This window comes from Leptinotarsa decemlineata, unplaced genomic scaffold, assembly GCF_025532065.1.
Source record: "Leptinotarsa decemlineata unplaced genomic scaffold, Ldec_3_MD MMD2_P_RNA_scaffold_9, whole genome shotgun sequence".
NCBI lineage: Eukaryota > Metazoa > Arthropoda > Insecta > Coleoptera > Chrysomelidae > Leptinotarsa > Leptinotarsa decemlineata.
In genome coordinates, this window is record NW_027412536.1 from 3,936,644 (window position 1) to 3,959,208 (window position 22,565).

The 22,565-nt window shown below is 32.3% G+C and overlaps 1 protein-coding gene across 6 annotated transcripts in view; it reads left to right on the forward strand.

Annotated features, from left to right (window-relative positions):
• LOC111514556 (cationic amino acid transporter 2) overlaps nucleotides 1-20,529 on the forward strand; it is a 98,113-nt gene extending 77,584 nt beyond the window's left edge. For 5 of the 6 annotated variants that reach the window (XM_074170458.1, XM_074170460.1, XM_074170456.1 and 2 more), the window contains exons 4-14: nucleotides 6,466-6,621; nucleotides 6,678-6,782; nucleotides 9,725-9,871; nucleotides 9,948-10,072; nucleotides 13,492-13,589; nucleotides 14,565-14,704; nucleotides 14,765-14,867; nucleotides 17,147-17,277; nucleotides 17,371-17,537; nucleotides 20,152-20,260; nucleotides 20,315-20,529. In XM_074170458.1, coding sequence (XP_074026559.1) covers nucleotides 6,466-6,621; nucleotides 6,678-6,782; nucleotides 9,725-9,871; nucleotides 9,948-10,072; nucleotides 13,492-13,589; nucleotides 14,565-14,704; nucleotides 14,765-14,867; nucleotides 17,147-17,277; nucleotides 17,371-17,537; nucleotides 20,152-20,260; nucleotides 20,315-20,451 — 1,418 coding nt within the window. In that variant the 3' untranslated portion in view covers nucleotides 20,452-20,529. Of the gene's footprint in view, nucleotides 1-6,465; nucleotides 6,622-6,677; nucleotides 6,783-9,724; nucleotides 9,872-9,947; nucleotides 10,073-13,491; nucleotides 13,590-14,564; nucleotides 14,705-14,764; nucleotides 14,868-17,146; nucleotides 17,289-17,370; nucleotides 17,538-20,151; nucleotides 20,261-20,314 lie in introns of those variants that run through there. The other variant, XM_074170461.1, reaches the window with a different exon arrangement.
• Nucleotides 20,530-22,565: the final 2,036 nt, after the last annotated feature.

Consider the following 22,565-nt stretch of genomic DNA (forward strand, 5'->3'; position numbering starts at 1 on the left):
ATTATTGATGTATTATTTATTATACCAATAAGTTTCGATAAAGATATTGTGATTTCTGAATATCATATAAATTTTCAGCATTCAAAGTGGAGTTTGAATTGAAGAATTGTCTTTTTTTACTGAGGTTATGTGAATCAGTGAAGCGTGGCAATCCTTTTTCATTTCGGTATCTTGTATCTGTACACTGTATTGGTTGTATTGGACATATTCATTTGAGTAGTCTCGGTAGAGTTAGGGGCCTTGTCACTGTCATTATCATAATATCAAATTGAACCTATAAATTTCTGTAGAAGCATTCATGCAAAATTTGAATATTTAGTCACATTTATATTTGATCTGTGATTTCATTGATTCAATTCTCTCAGAACAGTGACGGTGATTTAATGATGCATAACTAGGTTCTGAGAGTCGCATATGATACAAGAATAATGCCACCTAGATTTTAATTTCATGGGTGTCAGTTATATCGCTGTAAAACTCTGTTATGGTAGCCTATCCTCAATTTTTCATTCATTTTATCGGTTTGAAGGAACATTGTATAGCATTCCCGTGAATGATATCTGCTTCAATTCCATAACGAAAATTTGAAATACAAACTGAATGTCAAATGGCAATTTTCGTGTAATTGGAGATTTATATGAAAGTAGTTGTTTCGAAAGGACTTTTTCATTCGAGTTTTTCAATTTTCATGTAAAATTAGGTGTTTTAAAAGGACTTTCAGTTTGTATGTGAAAGAAACATCTGTTCATGATCGACATATCTTTGTGAAGAGTTTATCTTGAACTTAGTTGCTTTGTTCCTTTCGTGGAATGTTACTCACATGTTTTGTATAGAAATTGGGAAGCCATATTGCTAGGGTCAACTCCTTGATCTGTTACAATAAAATGGAACATGTCTTTAAGATATTTTCCTTTCTAGACTACATCATTAGTAATCCAGCAATTTTTCATGCCTTTATTGACAACAGTTCGTCTTTTAAGACATGTCATCGAAGCACCAATAGAAGGACTATAGAAAAAAAGAAACCGTCATGAATAGTCATATTATGTAGCACTGGAAACCAACTTGTACTACTTAGTCTAGTTCGTAATTTATTAATGCTGCATACATTAAGTTATCTTTTAACCAGAACAGATTTAACTGAACTTTCCTTTTATTACTTGGTACTTTGTTTTCTAAAAGCTAATAAATGAGATGAATGATCTGCAATATTCGGTAGGATTAGTTCACAATCATAAAGTTCTTTAGAGAAATTGGGTACCATATAGTCACAGATTAAATACAAATGCGAAAGCTTTGATGCCGCCTTTGATGTTCGATGGCTCAAAATTCGTAACCTTGAATATGATGTGTATACAACCTCGATATACAGTGAGAAAAAGGTTTGGTTGATTTCAACAATTTCCTCTCAATGTACACTGAAAAAACATGCTTTCGCTATTCACAGAGAAAGTGATGGTATTTTTGTCGTACATTATAATGAAATAAAGAAACTCGCATATTGACAAATTTGATTACAGAGATAAGTAGATATCATCAATCGAGAGAATAGTGAAATTTGATAAAAATTAGTAATATTTTTAATCATTTTGTATATTACAAAAATTACACTTCTTATTGGTTGACATAAATTTCATAGATAAACAAACAATACAAATATCAAGCACCTTGTCACCAAATAACTGGTAAACATAAACATAGATTTTCCTAAATTATCATCATATATTCTTCTTAAACAAGAGACTTCTTATTTGAAGACTTATTTGAAAAATCAATCTGACTTGTTTATTCATTACATTCAATTAATTCAAATAACACAGCATAGCTACGTAATTATCAATAACAACATAAAATCGATTTCAATAGACACATTTCGATGAAATATGTGATAGATGAATGTTTATTTCACTACATTACAAATATTTTTAGTAAGTAAAAAATAACAACACTAATGAAAAATAAAGTTTGAAAATAAATTTAACCAAAACAAAAAAAATCAATCAATTACAATCACCAGACATATCATGAAAATACACAGAGAAGATACATTTTGATGACATTTACATCATGAGTAGGTACTTTTGTGCAATATAATATATACAATAATATTTGAAAATAGAAATGCTTCATTATTTTGCCTTTTTCCTAGGCTGCACGAACCCCAATCCCAAAATTAATCAGGATGGTTCATCATTTGGCCTATTGTCGAAGTGTTATTGATCTACTCAGTTTATTGTCATTTATAGGGAAAGGGGAATAAATGGAAATCAACCACGACAACAATAGATAATAGATACCATACACAGAAATACTCGTCTTTGAAGAAAACAAAATAGAAGAAGTAATAGATGTACTATCAATCGAATTTTGAACAATTTTGAAAACTACCTATATAGTGAAATTATGAAAATCAAATCAGAACATATGTTCTGATATATATATATATATATATATATATATATATATATATATATATATATATATATATATATATATATATATATATATATATATATATATATATATATACAGGGTGTCCCTGGACTTCCTCTTTTCCTCTCGGGAATGTATAGATGGGGTCAAAATATCACCAGTACTTCATATAACTTTTTTTCCTAAAAGTCTTCGTAACCAAGTTACGGGCCCTCGAAGTTACAAAATGAAAAATGTTTTTCTTTGATAACTTTTCAAGTGAATATTCAAAATCATCCAAATTTTGGTAATTGACTAAACAAATGAATTCCGTCGATGAGCTTTCATGCAGGAGTCAGTTGTTTTGCTACAAAGTCAGGAACGGACTACCCCCGATGGTCCACACCCCAAAAATATTTTTCAATATTTTTCAACAAATTAAGGTTACTTGGACAATTTTATGAATAAAAGTACTCGTGTGGAAAGTCGATCGGAGCAATGACTCTTGATAAAAATGTAGTTTCACTCGACGACATCAAACCCGCTCGTCCACCATTATTTGAAATGAATAATTATCAAAGCAGAAATAATAATGATAACGTTAATTCAGAGACATTTATCCTGAGATGTCTACCATTATTCGAAAATATTACTTTTTAAGGAAAATGGAAATGATAGGTAAAATGTTCATAACGAATTTTTATAATGCAAACACGTTTAACTAACAAAACTCAAGAGCCTCAAGAGCAAACAGAAATGAAAAATCCGCTACAGAAACTGCTCGATATGACCACCTTCTCTCTCTATACATTTTCTTAGTCTGCGAAGACACCCTCTCTGTACTTGAAATAGCATTCAAGGGTCGTATATATATATATATATATATATATATATATATATATATATATATATATATATATATATATATTTCTCCCCATAAGGATTATTTTCACAACGTTTAAGGAATTTTCACAACGTTTCGGCAAAGTCTCATTTGCCATCTTCTGGTGATGTCTGGTTTGTTTTTTATTATGCTGAAAAAACTTGTCTATGAAGGACCATGATGTTTTCTTTTCATCAAAACAAAAAACTATTTGCATGGCTTTGATCAAATGGCATGTATCAAATAAATATATAATATTCCTATCAACAACTTGAAACTCACAATTACTAGGTGTGATACCAAGAATATTAGATAACTGATTAAAATTTGATCCCATATCACAAGTGCATACACATAAAAACCAGCTGTAAACAATTTTGATATACACTCATCAATCACACAATGTAGTTCTACAGCAAAAAACTGTGTATTCACAAAAAAATATCCTATTTGCTGCTTCCAATTATTACCACCATAATAACACAAGCATTTTGAGCAAGTAACTTTTCTTTTTTTGCCATTTCCAATATCATGTAGCCCAACAATCTCATCACAACCAGTATGGTAGTAAAGATTACTTTTCAGAGATATTTCATCAATACATATAATGCAATGCCTGTCCTGATTTAACATGGTTCGTGATTTGATCTCCAGAGATTTGAAAACTACTTCATTTTAAAAACCTGGTTTGAATGAGAGCTGTGATATAGTCAACACTGGTGCAGCTGGTGAATGTTTTTGTGGGACCTAACATGTTAGTTTCTAATCGAAATGAGTTGAATAAATCCATCATTGATTTGGCATTAGTATCCTTCATCAGATAGTCAATATTGAAATCTCCACAAAAAATGATATTATCAGACTTAAGCTCAGCAAGTTTCAATGTATGCAATAAACAATCAATAAATAGATTCGCAATTCCATTTGGAAGTCTATAAATGGTTATAATTCTCATTTTTAAGCTGTTTACCTCACAGCGAATACCACAAATTTAAACTTAACATTCTGAAGAAAAATTTGTACTAATTAGCATTTCCTTAAATTCAATACAGTTTTTACAAGGATACACACACCAGCACGGATACGGGTTTGTCTACAATAAATAGTTGTCATTTCAAAATTATTAAAAAAAAAAGAGTATTTATAACATTTTCCAGTTTGACATTCATTTGAGGCTACTGATAAGTTGTCTCGTGAAGAGAAATAAATCCTGTCGTACTTGAATCAAATTCCTTATCCGCCAGCATATTTTGTATAGTCTATTAATTCCCAATTGGGGAATTGATAGACTATACAAAATATGCTGCTGTGCCGTGTGTTCGTGGGGTTAGGTGAGGTAGTAAGTGGTTTTGCAAACCGATTCTTGAAAACTTTTTCTAGAGATCAATTACCCTAACTCCAAACTGATATTTTTGCACTCGACGCGCGTTTCGCTAACAAGGTTAGCATCTTCAGGAGAAGCAAATTGATACTGAATCTAAAAACAAGGGTTAGCTGTTAATATACCTAAAGTTTTTTGGTCCGATGTTGACTTTGTTTGTTAAATGATGATTATCCTAATTGATTTTTCGGTAATTAACTAGTGTAACCACTACCTGCAAATTAATTTGTCAACAATAGATTAAAAAGCGGACAAATTGACGAGACAGTTCTTCGAGTCATTAAAATACGGGATGTCATTGACCATGCAATGAAACGAAAACAAAGGAATAAAAAATTCGCAAACGTTGATGGTGCTTCAAAAGATGTGATTCGGCGAACAATTTATGGTACCTATATACAAAAAAAAATGAAGTACCAACCTTGGAAATTATTTGGTATAAATTACTCGACTATCCCGATTACAATTACAAATCTTTATAAACTCCACGAGGTCTCTTATTGTCTTGTGGTTTCAAATATAAAAAATTAAACAATCGGATGTTCATAATGGAATCAACATGCATTGTTCAACTCCGACAAGAATATTTGAGGCGAAAGCTACCGAGAATCCAGCAGACATATAATCTACCCCGACGAAACTTGGTTTGACACCCATGATGTTGTCAAATATGGCTGGGTAGACAAAACCAAGTATTGTGCTTTGAACACACCGTCTTCAAGGGGAAAACGTGTTATAATTTTGCATGCCGCGAATGAAAGTGGTTTCGTACCTAACGCTTTGCTTCCGTCGGCCAAAAATATAAAAGATTCGTCTGCTGATTACCACGAAGATATGACTGCGGCTTTATTCGAAACCTGGTTCAGTGAGCAGCTTCTCCCAAATATTCCTCCAAACTCTGTTATTGTTATGGATAACGCTTCGTATCATTCTCGGTTATTGACTACAAAACCAAACAATAACACAAAAAAGCAGATATTGTTGATTTCATGTGAAATCATGACATGTAAATACCCGAAAAGATTCCAACGAAAAAGGTATTACTGGCGACCATAAAACAACGTAATTTCAAAAAAGAGTATATCATTGATTCGATGTGTAAAACACATGTTCATATTCTCCATACTATTTTGTGTTCAATCCAATTGAAATGGTTTGGGCCACAACGAGAGAAAGCTTGCGGAAATATAACCAGTCACCGAATTTGAATGCTGTAGTGCTTGACAATATAAGGCGAGTGGTGAATGAAGTAGATAATAGTGATGTGTGGAAGAACTGTGTGACCCACGTTATAAAAGAAGAGAACAAATATTATGTGCAAAGTTCCATAAATCCGATCGTTATTCAACCCGATGATGATTACACCTCATCCGAATATAGAGAAGAAGAATTTTGATTTTTCTAGCAATTTTGTTGGCCTCTATCATTTTGTAAATATATGTTTGACGAGAATTCGATGTGATTATTTGTGTTTTCATTGTATTTTAGAGTTTTCGACTCGGAAATCAACTACTTTAAATTTCGTAGTTTTTCATAATTACCCATGGTGGAAAAATTCAGTTCAGATAACTTTTTCATGGGATGATCAATTGCTATAATTGTAAGAATAAGTAACTGAAAAACTACCACTGAAAAATAATAGGTATGCCGACGCCTATGTCGAGGCGGGAATTCAATTTGTATTGGAAATACTATACCGCTGGGTTGATATTTGAAATAAAGACTTAATAATTTTTTTGTTGATAAAACAATATTCAGAAAAGTAAAACCCTTTCATTTGACATTTCAGGTTCTGCTGCTAGCACCAAAGCGATATTTTTATATATAGATGAACTTGCTAACAAAACCATGACAGATTTTTTCGAAAAAAACATTCCTTTAGGTGGAAATCAAATATCAACGTATGCAGATTTATTTTCGCTTGGACTAGCAATCATTTTCTCAAGTAAGTATGTCATCGTCAAAGATAGACAATCATATGATATTGATGTTCATTTTCAGTTGCATTAGCATGTGGTGCGAAGGAGTCATCATGGGTGAACAACGCATTTACCATTACTAATTTATTAGTTGTAATTCTAGTTATAGTTTCTGGATTATGGAAAGGTAATTATTGATAACTGTATTTCTCAAAATACATATTTCTTTTGAAAGCGTTTATACAGCACATCATTTTACTGTAGAACAGAGGCTTGACCATTTGTTATTTCTGCATTTACCGTATTTTATTTTTCTTTTAATCAGTGGTGTTATTACTCCTCGTTTAACAATGATTTATTTTCGGGAAAACACAACTCCAGGTTGCGAAAAAATATTCCTCTGTACTCACACTTGTAACACTAAAAAAAGTATTTGTACGTGTTCATGTATACAGGGTGGGGCACCGAAAACGAAACAAATCGAATATCTTCAAAACACATGTGTTCTGAAAAAAATGCAAAAACACGTGGATTTTTAATCCAAGGGGGACATCTCCCTATCATAACCTCAACTGTCATACCTCTTCCCCCACCCCTCGGTGAGGTATGACAGTTGAGGTTATGATAGGAAGATGTTCCCCTTGAATTACAAATCGACGTGTTTTTGCATTCATTTTCAGAACACATGTGTGTTCGATCTGTTTGGTTTTCGGTGCCCCACCCTGTATAACTGTCGACGCTAAATAATAGGGAAATTTTTTATACTTTGGGTTACACTATTCCAATGTAACGGAACAGAACTAACAAAAATCAAATGTTTTTTCTTCATGATATTATTCATGTATGATTTGCATCGAGCTGAATTACAATATTGCGGATTTTTATTGAAATTACATGTGTAAATAGCTAACAAGAAGACTACTGTTCATGGTGGAAGACCGCCCTCTTAAAAGGAACTGGTCGGGAGAAATTTCTTCAAGGAAGATTCTGTCATTACATAGAGTGATTTTTGAGGGAGATACATTTGATGAAAAGGTCGATACAAACTTATTAATCTGAAAATTTTTCTGTTACCAAACTCCCTGAAAATATCCATGGGAAAAGAAATCTTTCACTTTCATTCATTACGTTTAGGAAACAGACTTCAAGAAGTTCATAATCAGATGGATTTGTTTTTTTTTGTTTTTTATTTCTCCATTTATTCCATTATGAAATTGCCTACTAAGCAAAAACATTTCGTATTGTTCGGAATCAATAATTATGAAATTGAAAGGTAACAAAGTTTGAATCATCTGCTGAGTGCAGAATTAGTTACTTGTGCGTTGAAAACAATTCAAATTTGTTTAAAAATAATTAATCATCTAGTGAAACGTACTCGGCCCATTGTGGTAATGTGTTGTTTAATACAGTTTTTTTAAGTAATTGAAAAAGAGTTTTTGCTTAGTTTTGTATCAGTGTTGAATAGTATTATATCACAACAACTTGCAATTACGTAATGCAATTTTGTATGTCGGCATGAACATTCGACTACATTATATGAAATCCAGAAACTGAAGCATTATTTTCTGATATGTTTCACTCATTATTCTATATTTTTTCATTCATTTTGTCAACGTACTGGTTGATTTTTTGACCTTGCTGAAATATAACTCGGACGTAAATAGCCCCCCCGCTCTTACCTTTTGAATGGGGCAAGATATCAAGTTCTGATAGAATTTACATAAAGAAGCATCATTTTTACTAATTTTTGATAGAAAGACAATAGTGTTACTTCACTTCGCCGAGAGCACGCTACTCAGTTTTTTTAATAGAAAGGTAGTAGTCTTGTGACTCCATGTTTAATAGGTAATATAATTCTCTAACCAACACTGTTTCACTTTTGGCAAATGAATCAATTGTTTCTGAAAAGTTAGCAGTTTCATTTTCATTTCCAGAATCTGTAGACAAAAGATAATTGTTATTATGAAATTTCTTTGGAAAATTCGTGAAAAACACTTCTTTTTCTATCTACAAGTTCTGAAATTAACTGCGGTAATATATCGTATACTTCAAATGTCACGTATATCCTCATCTAGAGGCGTCATATCAGGTCTTTTTTCTAATGAAATCACGTTTGCCTAATCACTGTTTTGAATAATTCACAAATCCAAACGAAAAATTGAAAAAGCGTACCAGACAAAATGTGTATATGTAAATCTGAAATGAAGAATGAGTAAAAATATCTACTTGAGTGAATCGTCAATAGTTATGAAAAGATTGAAGAACAGTATACGACAGTTGTCAAATGATACTGAAAAAAAGTAACCAATCGGCTGAAATATAGTGAGTCGAGTGATAATAATAATCTAAAATCCTAGAAATGAAAAAAAAATAGCAAAGCAGTGCTAACAGAAAATTGAAAACTTTTGTATAACTAAATTATTCAAATACAAACTAGCAAGTTTTAAATATAACTGGCAATTCAAGGATTACGTTTCCATATTGAAAAAATAATAAGTTAGTTGTTACTGGTATTAATGATTATTATCAATGAAGTATTCGTCCTGAATGTGTCAAATTTTCATGTGATGGAAATGAAAATACCTAAGAAGTTTATTTAATTGAAATTACTATAGAAAAAAATCCAAATAGTAATAAACTGGAAAGAAGTAAGATCTAACGAATTTGAAATAAGAGAAAAGCTCAGCTTCTTTAAGTGATTTTAAGTAATAAGGAAAAATATCAATATTGGCCAAAACTAATCTTTTGATTTCGCCTGAAAAATAGAGAACTTTGAAATTCGCCAAAACCACATTGCTTACAAAACGTGAGAGATGTCTAAAATGTTACACTATTGATTCTGGGAGAATTTGATTTCTTAACCATTCTTCTCTCATTATCCGTTTTCATTATCTAGAATGGGAGTTTTCCTCCACTTTTGTCTTGATCAACTTAGTTTGTATAGCCTTCACCATTTCATCATTGACAATTTCATACTACTGAATATCTGGACGATATTCAACGTGATTAGAACATATCATTTTTTATTACATTTTTCAGCAATTATCAAACAAGTAAACAAATGTAGTTTCCTCAATTGACAATAGCCTAATCGGAATCATATTTGATCTAATCCTGATATTATTTTAGTGGATATTTCCAACTGGACTCGAACAAAGCAAGAGGCTATGGGAAAGGGTAATGGTGGTTTCTTTCCTTATGGAATAAAAGGAATTGTGAAGGGAGCAGCTCGATGTTTTTATGGTTTCATTGGATTCGATTGTATTGCAACAGCAGGTACGAAAAATACAACTTTAATAGCCCAAATAACTTTATCAGTATTTCATTCTGCAACATCTCTATTTACATTCAGGTGAAGAAGCTAAAACACCACGGAAGTCAATACCAATAGGAGTAGTAGTATCGCTCTTGATAGTTTTCTGTGCATATTTTGGAATGTCCACAGTAATGACCATGATGTTACCCTACTATGAACAGGTAGGTTGAATCGAATTTTCAAATAATTCTCATTGAAAAAATATTCACTTCGAAATCAGCCTACAAATCAAGTCTACTCGAGTATCGTCAAATGAGTGATAACGAAATCGTTGGAATGAAATGATACACAATGAAAACTTTCATTTTTTTATAAACAAGCATTTTGTTCAAAACTTATGAAATGGGGTCATTGAGCCAAATCTAATGTGCTTTTTTATATATTTTGATAGTGCTTGTCATCTGGAATGCAATAGTAACATTTCAAGATACGCGACTTTAAAATTGTTCTGTTGTCAAAAGCTAATGTGGCGTCAAAATATATGGAATTGTCGGTACAGTGTCTATGTCGCATATGTGATGTTAACTGTTAATGATATCTGATTGAATTCTTTAACGAATGTTGGGAGTACAAACTAAATAGGAGAAAGTATTTTTGTATAATTCAATGTTCATATAAAAGTAATTGTTTCGAAAGTATTTTTTTTTCTTTTGTGTAATTCAATGTTTATATGAAAGTAGTTGTTTCGAGAGGCTTTTTTTACAGTTTGTGTCTGAAAGTTACTTCTTTATATTCTGAAATTAATTGCTTTCTTCCATTCTTTGGAAGATTCCCACAATTCCTTGTATAATGATAAAGAAGTAGAAAGTCAAAACCTTTTTTTTTCTTAAAAATAATCTCTCCTAAAAATATACCCCTTTCAATTCAAGTACCTATTTGATGTTTAAGGTTTGTTTACTTAATGTGTTCAGTCTAAGAAAGTTTTATTAGGACATACACAAATGAATTGTCACAGATGAACTTGTTCATGGTTATGGAATATTTCAATAAGAATAAGAACTGATAAATTAAAGGATGTAGCCGTTACTACATGGTAGGAGATCATCATGGGAAATGAGAAATAAAACTTCAATAAAATATCCTTATAGGACGAAACTGCAATAACGTTAGTTCCAAATGCTGGTGGTAAAAAACTTTATTTCTCATTTTTCATAATAAGAAATATCGAAGTCAATGAATAAAAGCGTTTCTGAAGTCCACTTATTGAAATAATAATTTTACAACAATGAGAAATGGAATTAGAGCGATTTATTGAATATATCGGTAGTTTTAGATAATGAACTAGTTTTTGCCCGCGGCTTCGCCCGCGTAGAATTATTTGGTTTGTCTCATTAAGTTTCGCGATAGACGATTTCAAACAAACAGTTACAATATTTTTTTTCTAACCCAAAACTTCAAGTTTCCAACTTGAAAACTGATAAAATTCAATACAATTTTTGAACCCCTATTTTTCCCCTTGGCGGTGTAAATTTCTGATTCCGTTTCTTGATGCTTATTTACACTATACATAGAACCTACCTGCATATTTCAAGATTTCAGATTCAGTAGCTTCGGCTGTTCGTTAATATAAGAGCGGACAACATCAAGTAATTCATTTTTTTATTTTAAAAATACAGTAACTGAAAAAATATGCCAACTGCACTAAGTAATGAATAGCGTCGAGAATCGAATTATGTTATCTATAAAGAACACCACCGTCAACTACGTCTGCCCTCACGCGTCTGCCCGCGTTTGTGTCGCATTCTCGGCGACGGCGCTTCATTGCCTGGATCGCCCCTCTACCCCTGCACATCGTCCCCCGTCGTTTTACAGTCGACGCGACGCGTAATGGCTTACTGCGTTGCGACAAGTTAATCTTATGATGATAACTTTTAAACGATTCCTCCAAATTACTTACTGTAAAAGACAAAGTTTATCTGTACTTAATACTTAAAACGACAATTGTATCAATTTTTATAAGAATTTTACAGATATTCTAAAATGTGCATTGTAAAAAAAGTATCCAATTCAATTGTATTTATGACTCATTATTTTGCATATAATGGCTACCACATAAGAGGTAGATATATGCTATCGCGGACTTTCATTTAGAACTATTTAAGATAAACAATCTTATTGTACATTATCTGCATGTAACTCCAACGGTATAGGCAGCGCACGCAGGGAGCAAGAATTTTTCTGACTTACTTAATACTAATCTTTATATCATGACCAAAACTACACAAAACCTTTGTAAATTGTAGCCTAAGAGTTATTCTGATGTATAAGCTGTATTTATGTAAACTATAAAACACACTTCTGTTTATTTTCCACGATATTTTTATATTTGACGACTAGTTTCGATAATTACATCTTTTTCAAAACTTTATTTTTTCTGATGTATCCTCAGTGAACATGAATTTCCACGAAATAAACAAATCGTCAATCAAAGAAGTATATTAGTATAGATAAAATTTTGGCTACTTCGTTCATTAATAGGTATAATTATTAATAGGTTAAATTATTATTATTATTAAATGGATTCATTTTATTATAACTTCAAATAAATGACATGTATTCACATTATAACTATCCTCGCAATAAAAATGTTTTCATTAAACGAACTCTTTTCTTCACATAGCTATTTGCAAGGAATCCTAAAAATGAGAAATAGAACTTCCATGTTTTATACCACTTCTATTTGTAACTAACGGTTCTGCAGTTTCGTTCTACATGGGTATTTTCAAAGGAATACAATAAACTCATTTGAAAATGTCCTTGTAGGACGAAACTACAGAAACGTTAGTTACAAATACAAGTGGTATATAAACATAGGAAGTTTTATTTCTCATTTTTCATGATGATCTCCTACCACGTAAGTAACGGTTACATCCATCAATTGACGGCAATTAACGGCAACAGGAATATCCCGTGTTAGGAATCACACGTTAAAAGGTAAGACCTCGTTAATCCTTGGCTCGCACAAGTTTCGACTTCTGAGGGTTGTCGTTCGTAGGGGTGCGACAGCTGGTTAACGGAAAACCAGATTTTAAACAGACAGATTTTTAAACAGATTTATTAACTTTTTTATTGTTGGTGAACAGAAAAATTGTTTGGAGCATTTTGGATTGGATAAGTAGGTACACCTATGTACTATACCATTCTTTTTTAGTGTTTTTTCATCGTACATACTTCCATAACATAAGGAGGTGAATTCAAACAATCAAAAAATAACTAATGGCGATTTCTATCCGGTTCCGCCGTTGGTATATCTGGTGACGTCACGCCATCTTTCGCGTAACCGCTTCTTTGAGGTTGATTTCTGGGAAATAAAATTTATTCAGAGGAAGTTTTTACGCCAATGTTCTTCAGATTACGTGTAGATTCAATTTTTGAATTGAAAAATGTGAAAATTAGCCTATTATCTATACTCCGTAAATGAAAAGTATATCTGTTCTGTAATGAGTTTTGTTGAAACACTCCTTTCTTAAGCTAAACACCCAGAGACGGGATTGCATTTTTCATTTTCAGGAATGAACAAAGTTTTAATGACTAAATCTTTAGAGATTAGTACATACTTAATACTAATTAATTGTTTCAGGATGAAAATGCACCTCTAGCCCATATTTACGCACAGTTGAATTGGACAGTCATTAAGTATATAGTGAGTGTCGGAGCAATTGCTGCCCTTTTTTCTAGGTATTTTTCTTACAATGATGTATGTAATGTATAACTTGGTGAGAATTACAATAATCACAATGCTTAAATTATTATTGTTTCCATCTTTTTGTCTGTGTGTTACTGTACTCAGGAACAGTAATTGTTAATTGAGAGGAAAGTCGATCAGATACCTATATGTTATTAATATGTTTGCTCACTAACTATACAGTGAGGATGTAAAATGCTCTTAAACGGAACAAATTTACATAAAAATGCATTCATTTCAGTACTTTATGCAGCGCCATAATGCAGCGTCATAATTTTTTTTCAAATAGAAAAGTTACCTCGTTTGATAGATCGTTTATCCTCTATAGAATATTGGTTTATTTTTAAAAATCATACTGGTACTGGTAGTTCCTGAACAATTGAAAGATTTATATTCGTAACAATCTAGAAAAAACGATTAATATCAGTGCATATATAAAATTTGATAGAGTTTACTCTCACGACTTAATTATTCTCCAAATAAATTAATCGGTTTCGTTCAGAACCTGGATGTATTAATCGGAGTTTGAATAAATAATATACTCTTGTGGGTAGAAGTGAAGAGAAGATTAGCCTCACTCACTTTGATCATAAACTAAGAAAATACATTTTTAATGTTAATTTGTTTCATTGCCTCTCATTTGTGGGGTCAAAATCGTTAAACAAAAATGCTCTCTTTTTCCACAAAACTTTATAACTTGAGCTATAATGCTTCATTTGAGATTCAAAAAGCGGACAAAGTTGAACATATGAGTATTATTCAAGTAGTCGTAAAAATATGTTTGAATCAAGACTCTCCTGATTTGTGGAAACCAAAGAATTCAGTTATTGAAAAATGAAAGAACAAAATTTACAAAATACACATATTGACTATTAAAACTATGAAAGTAAAATGAATTTAAATTTCACCAAGTTATATTCCGAGTACGTATTAATATATTGAAAACAAAACTTCATTGTTATTTTTAGTTTACTAGGGGCGATGTTTCCATTACCTAGAATTATATATGCCATGGCATCTGATGGACTAATATTTAAACCATTGGGAAAAGTTCATTCCCATTTTCACACTCCATTGATGGGAACAATTATTGCAGGAACAGTAACAGGTGATTAATTCATTACTGAAAACAAATAATTTTGTAATTTTTTCTACTTTACTGTTCCAGGCATCCTAGCCTGTATATTTGAGTTGAATAAGTTAACAGAGATGATGTCCATAGGAACATTACTAGCATATTCTATGGTAGCAGCTTGTGTACTGGTACTCAGGTAAGTTTTGTCAACGATAATTTTTCTGTGAATGAATATTTATGCTTAGGATGTAGATATATTATACTATAATCTAACAATCCTTCAATTTCATCTAGGTGCTGCTCTAAATTAGTATTTTTCGAGTTTTTTTCTCTGTCCTTAATAATCTGGACTTAAATATATGGAAGTTGTATTGAAAGCAGTAAAGTTCGTTATATAACACTCTCTGAAACGGATATTATTTATAGCAGGGAAGCCCACGATGCAAAATGGGGATTTACTCGAGCGTCATTGAGACATATTAGGTGGCAAAGCTTAGATGATGAGAAGAAAAAAATATATTATATATACCTTTTCATCGGTGGGGGAAGCGGCTATAAATAATAAAATATGTAAAAAATACTGTTCCGTGGACATACTCGAGCCCGTCAGATATTGATAGCATCAATGTCCTACGTATTTTTGATAATGTTGGTATGTTAATCTGATCGTTTGCATGATGTGGGTGGTTGTACGTGAGGGTTAAAAGTGAAAACGCAAAAAATTCAATCGATCGCGTCAGATTTTCTAAGAGGATGTTAAGTGCAACAAAAAAAAAGCTCCCATTCAATAATCTGACGATTTCGATCTGACGCAAACTCGCGGCCATTATTGTAATGTGCAAAAAAAATTCGTCATTTTAAAATACTCAAGCGCGTCAGATTAAGATATATATGATTCATCTTTACGTTTTAGACGTGCTGTCTCATAATCTGACGATTATCTAGAGGGATTCGCTTAATCTGACAAAAACAATATTTTTTCAATTTTTTGTTTCAATTCATTGAACTTAATTTATTGAAAAGCTCAGGAAATAGCATGCAAATAAATAAGTGTATGTTTTTTGAGTAGAATACTTGTATTTATAAGAAAATAATTTTTTTTAAATGCTCAAAAAAATTTATTTCTCTATAATCAATTGATTAATTAATGAAGAAAAGAGAAATGAAACTTTCTATATTTTTTACCACTTTTATTTGTAACTAACGTTACTGCAGTTTCGTTCTATAAGGACTTTTTCAAACTTATACAATATATAAGGACATTTTTGTTGTAGATTATACTTGAAACTGTGGATCGTAGTGAAATAGCAAAGTTGAAGTAGAACTTTAATAAACTTAAGGAATACAAATATATACGTGACAGTCAAACTTTGAATTAAAAATAATTGACAAACTAAACTTCTCAATAGCAACATTTAGCAACCACATAAAACTATACAGGATGACTGTAAGCTGCAATAAGCTGCAATTGATCCCCACCACTTTTATTTGTAACTAACGTTACTGCAGTTTCGTTCTATAAGGACTTTTTCAAACTTATACAATAAATAAATGTCCTTATAGAACGAAACTGCAGTAATGTTAGTTACAAATAAAAGTGGTAAAAACATAGAAAGTTTGATTTCTCTTTTCTTGATTATGATTTCCTACCACGTAGTAACGGCTACATCCATCAATCAATTGATTAATTAATCATCATCTTCATCACGAGTCTCTGTGATCAGCTGTGATGGCGTCATGGCAACAGAATTCAGAGTGGGGGCGGAGTGAGACAGTAATAGAAAGAGAAAAAGTGAATAGAGAATAGAGGAATAAAAACTCGGAGAGGGAAATATAGGTATCACACAGCTGCACGCATTAAACTTCATCAACGAATTTTTGTTATTTCAGCTTGCGGAAATCGTCAGATTATATATTTTTCGTTATCCTTGAATTATTTCCTTCGAAATAAAAAAAAAACTACGCTCGAGAATGTCGAAATGACGTTATTTTTTTATAACTTTGCTGCCCTCCCCTTTCTTTACGTCACTCTCAAATTGTCAGATTACTGGAATATACACTTTTTAGCAGGTAATTAACTCACCCTACCTTAATCTGACGCACTCGAGAATTTCTGATGATCAATTTTTTTACTAATCTGATCCTTTATCCAAAACACAGGCGGTCTTATATATGGGGCTCATATTTGGTGGAAGTACTTAACCGGGTACAAGGTATCCCCCTGTATATTAATCTGCCGCGCTTTAGTAAATCCCGAAATCCCCGCTTGGGCTCCCCTATTAATAACTGTATTCAAGAATCGCTTGTGAGATTTTCATTCAACAGTTTTATAATAACGCAACATATGTTGCGTTATTATAAAACTGTAAAGACACACCTTCTTCAGGTGTGTCTTTATTCCTGAGTCTTTATCAAATGTTTTATTGGTTTTTGTTTCAATACAAAATTGAAATATCCTGACTTTGTTGGTTCTAGGTACTCAACCAAAGACACCACCAAACAAAAAATAGTTCTTAAACAGTACATCAGTCAAGTTTTCAATAGAACAACTTCACAACCGTCTACTCTGTCCTCAACTGTAGTGGCATGGGAAATTCTTATATATTGTAAGTTTCAAGTAGGTATAACACGTTCTCATGCAGATTCTCATATACCTAGTTTTAATGTCTAATGATATGTAATGTATATATTTGTTTCAGTTGCCTTTTGTTTCATACTTTCCGGTCTAATGACGACGTGTGAAGATGATCTCTACAACGGTACAACTTGGCTTGTATCGACATGTGCAGTATTAGCTGTTGTGTTAATTATTTTATTGACTCTCGTTTCATTTCAACCAACATCAAATTCTAATTTAGGATTTTCGGTAAGTTGTTACAGTTTGTCAGTAATGAAATCTTGGTTGTAGCGAAATATTGTTCGATTTCTTGGGTATGATTTTTTTTTGGTGGGTTTTTTCTGTTCTGTTCAGTGCCTTCAATCGCAGGTTTTCATGAAATTTTCTGCACTAAAGAAATGTATCTTCTATCAGTTATAAAATCAACTAAACGCAATAAAAAAATCCCAATTCTCGATTATTTTATGACTGACTATATAGAACGCCTATATGGTCATGAAACATACAAAACATCAACGTGCTATTCACAGATCCCAATTGGATCTTGATTTTTCTAAATTTTCAGAATGCTCATCTCTTTCGAAACAAATTGGATTCCTCTAAAAATGTTTCTACTCTGTCTGGAGTCTTCGTTAATAATTATAGGAACGCGTTATGAGATAGATAGAGAGCTTCAATTAAGCAATAAAATAAAGGTTAGGTTAGTTAGGCAATTGACCAATAGATCATTGTCTCATGAGATGATACAAACTAAATATAAAGGTTCAGATCATCGCCTCATCTCGTCAGATTTTTTGTGATGAAGGGCTCGTAAAGGCAAAGTTCAAAGTTGTACTATATCGTTTATTTGAACTTTACCTGGCACAGGTCAAAGCATTCCTTGTAATCAGTTCACTCCTACGGCCACACAAGGAGAAGCTGATGCACACGGTCTTCTTTAACAGCATTCAAGACTACAGCTCATCAAAGCAACTGATCTTTGCTTCGTCAGGTCACGTGTACTCACTGAAGAGTCCGGCATGGCCTGCCAGAATGGTTTCTACAACAGTTTGGTTTACCATAGTCACATGATGGCTATAGAGGTCCATGAAACCAGATGCGGACATGCCACGAGGTGCCCTTACGCATTTGCTGTCATCATGTCCAGCATATGAGCCCTCAGTCTATATCCACCGACATAACGCAGCTATATTCATGCTTTATTACCACCTTCGGCACTTCTACAGAGTTAATGAGACACCGGTATTGCTTTATGTTCCGGGGGGATATTGATTCTGTCGTGGATAACGAGATATTTTATTGGCACTACTCATTCCCCACATACAAGCTAATATGCTTAATGTAGTCCTCGATCATCAAAGTAAAACGATATTCGTCAGCGTTTTTTCGAAAGGGCATTTTCTTCCAGTTTGTAGCCAAATCTTCTATGCGTGATCTACACATATGTTTCTGATTGATTCAGCCGTTACTTGATGAAGATCCATAGTAATTTCAAAAACTACATATTTGTAATAGTTTATTCAGAAATAAATTGCTTTCTGTCTTCCTTTTGAAGTTTCTCACTTTTTTATATAAAGATGGAGAAGTAGGAAGCACATTTCTTTACCATAATCTAGAAGTACTTTTTCTGATTGCTTCGGCCGTTACTTTATGAAGATCCATAGTAATTTCATAAATTACACCTGACGATTTGATCAAATCGTGAGTTGTAGTTTATGAAATCTAGAAGTACATTCTTCATTATCAGCGTTTTCCATAAGATTGTAATGGATCTTAAGATATTTTCATAGAGTATATCGTTTATCGATAGATTGTTAATCATTCTGATAGGATTACTAATTCAGCTTCCATAAATCCATCAAAGTTTTGGAATATCGTATATTTGGAATTCAGAAAACATTCAGGCAGCCTCAAAATATATTTTGATCAAAACGATTCAAAGTCATTCCTTAAAATTTGATCTTGTTTGGTCAAGAAGATCACTTCGGTATTGATATCAATACTGATTCCTATTTGACATTTTTCAGAGGAAGATTTTCATATAGGTTGCCTAACACTGTCGCAACATACTACTGAAGGAGATGTGGTTTCTTTATGTTTGATATGTGATGGATCTGGCCGATCTTTGATGAAAATCTATTATAACGATTTTGAATAACTCTTCATTTCGAGATATTCACTTGAAACAGCGACACGTGTTTACTAACTGAGGTAAGGTTACGCTGGTACTAAGTGAGGTTGTTACTGAATATTCCTGAATAACATACTGTATCGAGAAATACGTATTTTGGTTTCATTAACTGTCAAGTGAAAATCTCACAATGAAGTGTTTCCTGTATCGAAATGGATAAATTGGAAACCACAAATTTACTGCTGAATCTAACATTGTTGATCAATTTCATCGACATTAACATTTTAGCGACTTTCAGCTTGGAAAAAGGTTAGATCAGGAAATCACTTTCATCATATTATAAAAAAGTCGTGACTTGATGATTAGAAACTGTATTTTCAAAGTACTCTGGGAATGTGCGAATAGTGCTTCAAGAACAAATAAGGAAATGTTTTCGATGTGCCATATTCCAGATGAGCCAATTAAAGTAATATGTATCGCCGCAAAAGAAGTAATAATAGCCATGTCATTCTCGACTATGTGAATTTTGGTCATATTTCATGATAGAATGAAATCAATGATATAAAGCAAAAACTGCCCCAAGTAAAATCATTAGAAATAGGATACCGAATCTGTTCAAGATATTCATTCATATATTCATTCATATGAAGTATACTCATAACGATTTGTTTCTCGCGTTGTTTTACTTTTCTTTGTCATCAGTAATTCGAAACTCTAATTCTTTTTTTTTAGGTTCCATTGATTCCTTGGATACCAGGATTGAGTATTTTCATAAATATTTATTTAATGACGAACATTCAGAAGGATACTTGGATCAAATATACTTACTGGATGTTGATAGGTAAAGTGACAAAATATTTATTTTCAACAAAATTTTATAATATAAGTTTTTTAGGTTTATTAATTTATTTTGCTTATGGAATCTGGAATAGTACCATAGATAAGACAAATGAAGTTGCCAGACAAGATGACTTGTCAAGAGATTCGGAAAATGGTTCTGCAAGTATGCTTTCAGAACCAAAAGACCAATGATAAAACGAGTTGACTGCAACTTTGGATTGGATAAAGATTTACATAAGAATTGAATGAAATAAAACACTTTTTTATACATTTTGTCGTTTCCATCAAATTGAAATTCGTGGAATATAATGTTTCAATTCTTTTTATTACTTTCGACTCTACAGGCCGTTTCTTTTATCATGTCGTAACATGATACGAAGACGATTAAATGGGAAAAAAGGTAACAGTCGTCGATAACAATACAGTGGTCGAAGAAAATTCACGGGGACTCTCACCCTTCTTGAATTATACGGGGAAAACCAAAACTGCTGTTTTTCGTTTTTTTCAAATGGCATTGTTATTTCGGAAAGTATCAAATAATTGTTTTTTTTATTGTATTCGAAATGAACCATGACGATGTCATAATTAATATTCGGTAAAACGTTTCGTGTCAACATGGCCACCATCAACTTTTTTTTTAATTACGGACCTCTATTTTTCATTACAGAATTTGGTAAAGCGATAAATTCACGATCCAAGGGTATATCACATTCGATATTTTTATAGCGTTTCATTTGAAATAACCATCATCATCAGTGATAACAATCAAACAGAAAAACAATTTATTTAACATGAACTTTAGGAAAAATGAAACTAATACGGGAAATCGAAGCTACATGGCAATCTACATTAAATGCTCGAATTGACATCCTCTTTGATGAATGCACATAAGTTGTCGGTTCAGACAATTTCTGTGGCAATTTTCTAGCATAATAGGTGTAATACTAATACATGCATCTCTCATTTTTTGTTTGAGATGGTCGATATCTGTACTTGGTGTTGAAAAAACTTTATCCTTAATGTATCCCCAGACAAAAAAATTTAAAGGAGTAAGATCTGGGGATCGAGCTGGCCAGTTGGTTGGTTCATTGTTTCCAATCCATTTTCTTGGGAATATTGCATCTAATTGTTCCCTTACTATTGCTGCATTATTGGGAGGAGCGCCGCCCTATTGAAAATATTGTATTTCATGGCGGATATTGAGTGCCAATTCATCTAAGTAGCCATCGAATCCATTGAATAGAAAATGGAGTATGTTTGTTCCCAACCAAACATTTATTCCGAACCTATTTTAATGTTTATTTATATTATTCCACCTATAATGGATATTTCTGTTAAACCAACCATTGTTGGTAAATTTTGATTCGTCCTTTCATATTATTTTTCTACAAATATTTCCAACTTCCCTATTTCTACGTCTTAACCACTTCACCAATCGTACTCTCCTTCCGTAATCCCTTTCATTGAGGTGATGAACTTTGCGTATCCTGTAGGATTTATATTTGTTCTTGTTCAAAGTAGTTCTTGTGGATTTTACAGAAATCCCCATTTCGTTGGCAATTTCTTGTAAAGAACAATCTTGATTAACATAATTTTTGTAACTGGCCAATCCTAAATGAAAAAAGACGTTTTCACTGTGTAAATTTTTATGTGGTGATATTTGCTTCTCCATAACATTTATTTGATTCCTCACACTTCCTAACCACACATGTTCTTGTTGTTCTTGTGCATTCTGACAAATGCACCACAGTCACTAAAATTTCTTTATAATCGTCTAACTAAACATTTGGAATACCACGATTCGGGTATAGCTCAACATACATATTCCTTGCCAAAAGAGGATTTCTATTTGATTTTGCATAACCAAATAGCAAATCAGTCCTTTCATCATTTGAATACATCTTTGATATGTTCATAAACGTCTGACAGCTCTCAACAGATATCAACAACGCATTCCTGCCATAAAAACCAAGCAAAGTCTACGCGTTTAAGATGATATGTCAATTGAGATGCTATTTGATCATACTAAATTTTATACAACCAAACGAATTTTGACCAAAAACTAATATTTTTATTTTCACGATTGAGAATTATAAAAATATTACGAATTATAATTATTAGGGAGAAATAAGCTTCGAAAGAAGGATTACGTTAACACAAAAATTTACAAAACAAAAAATTACGAATTTTCATTGTGTTAGGATACCTATCTGTGGAATTTATTAGATTGTCTGAATTATATTTTTAAGAAATCGAAACATTCTATAAAAGGAGTAACTTCAGGACCGTATTTTAAAGTTGTTGTC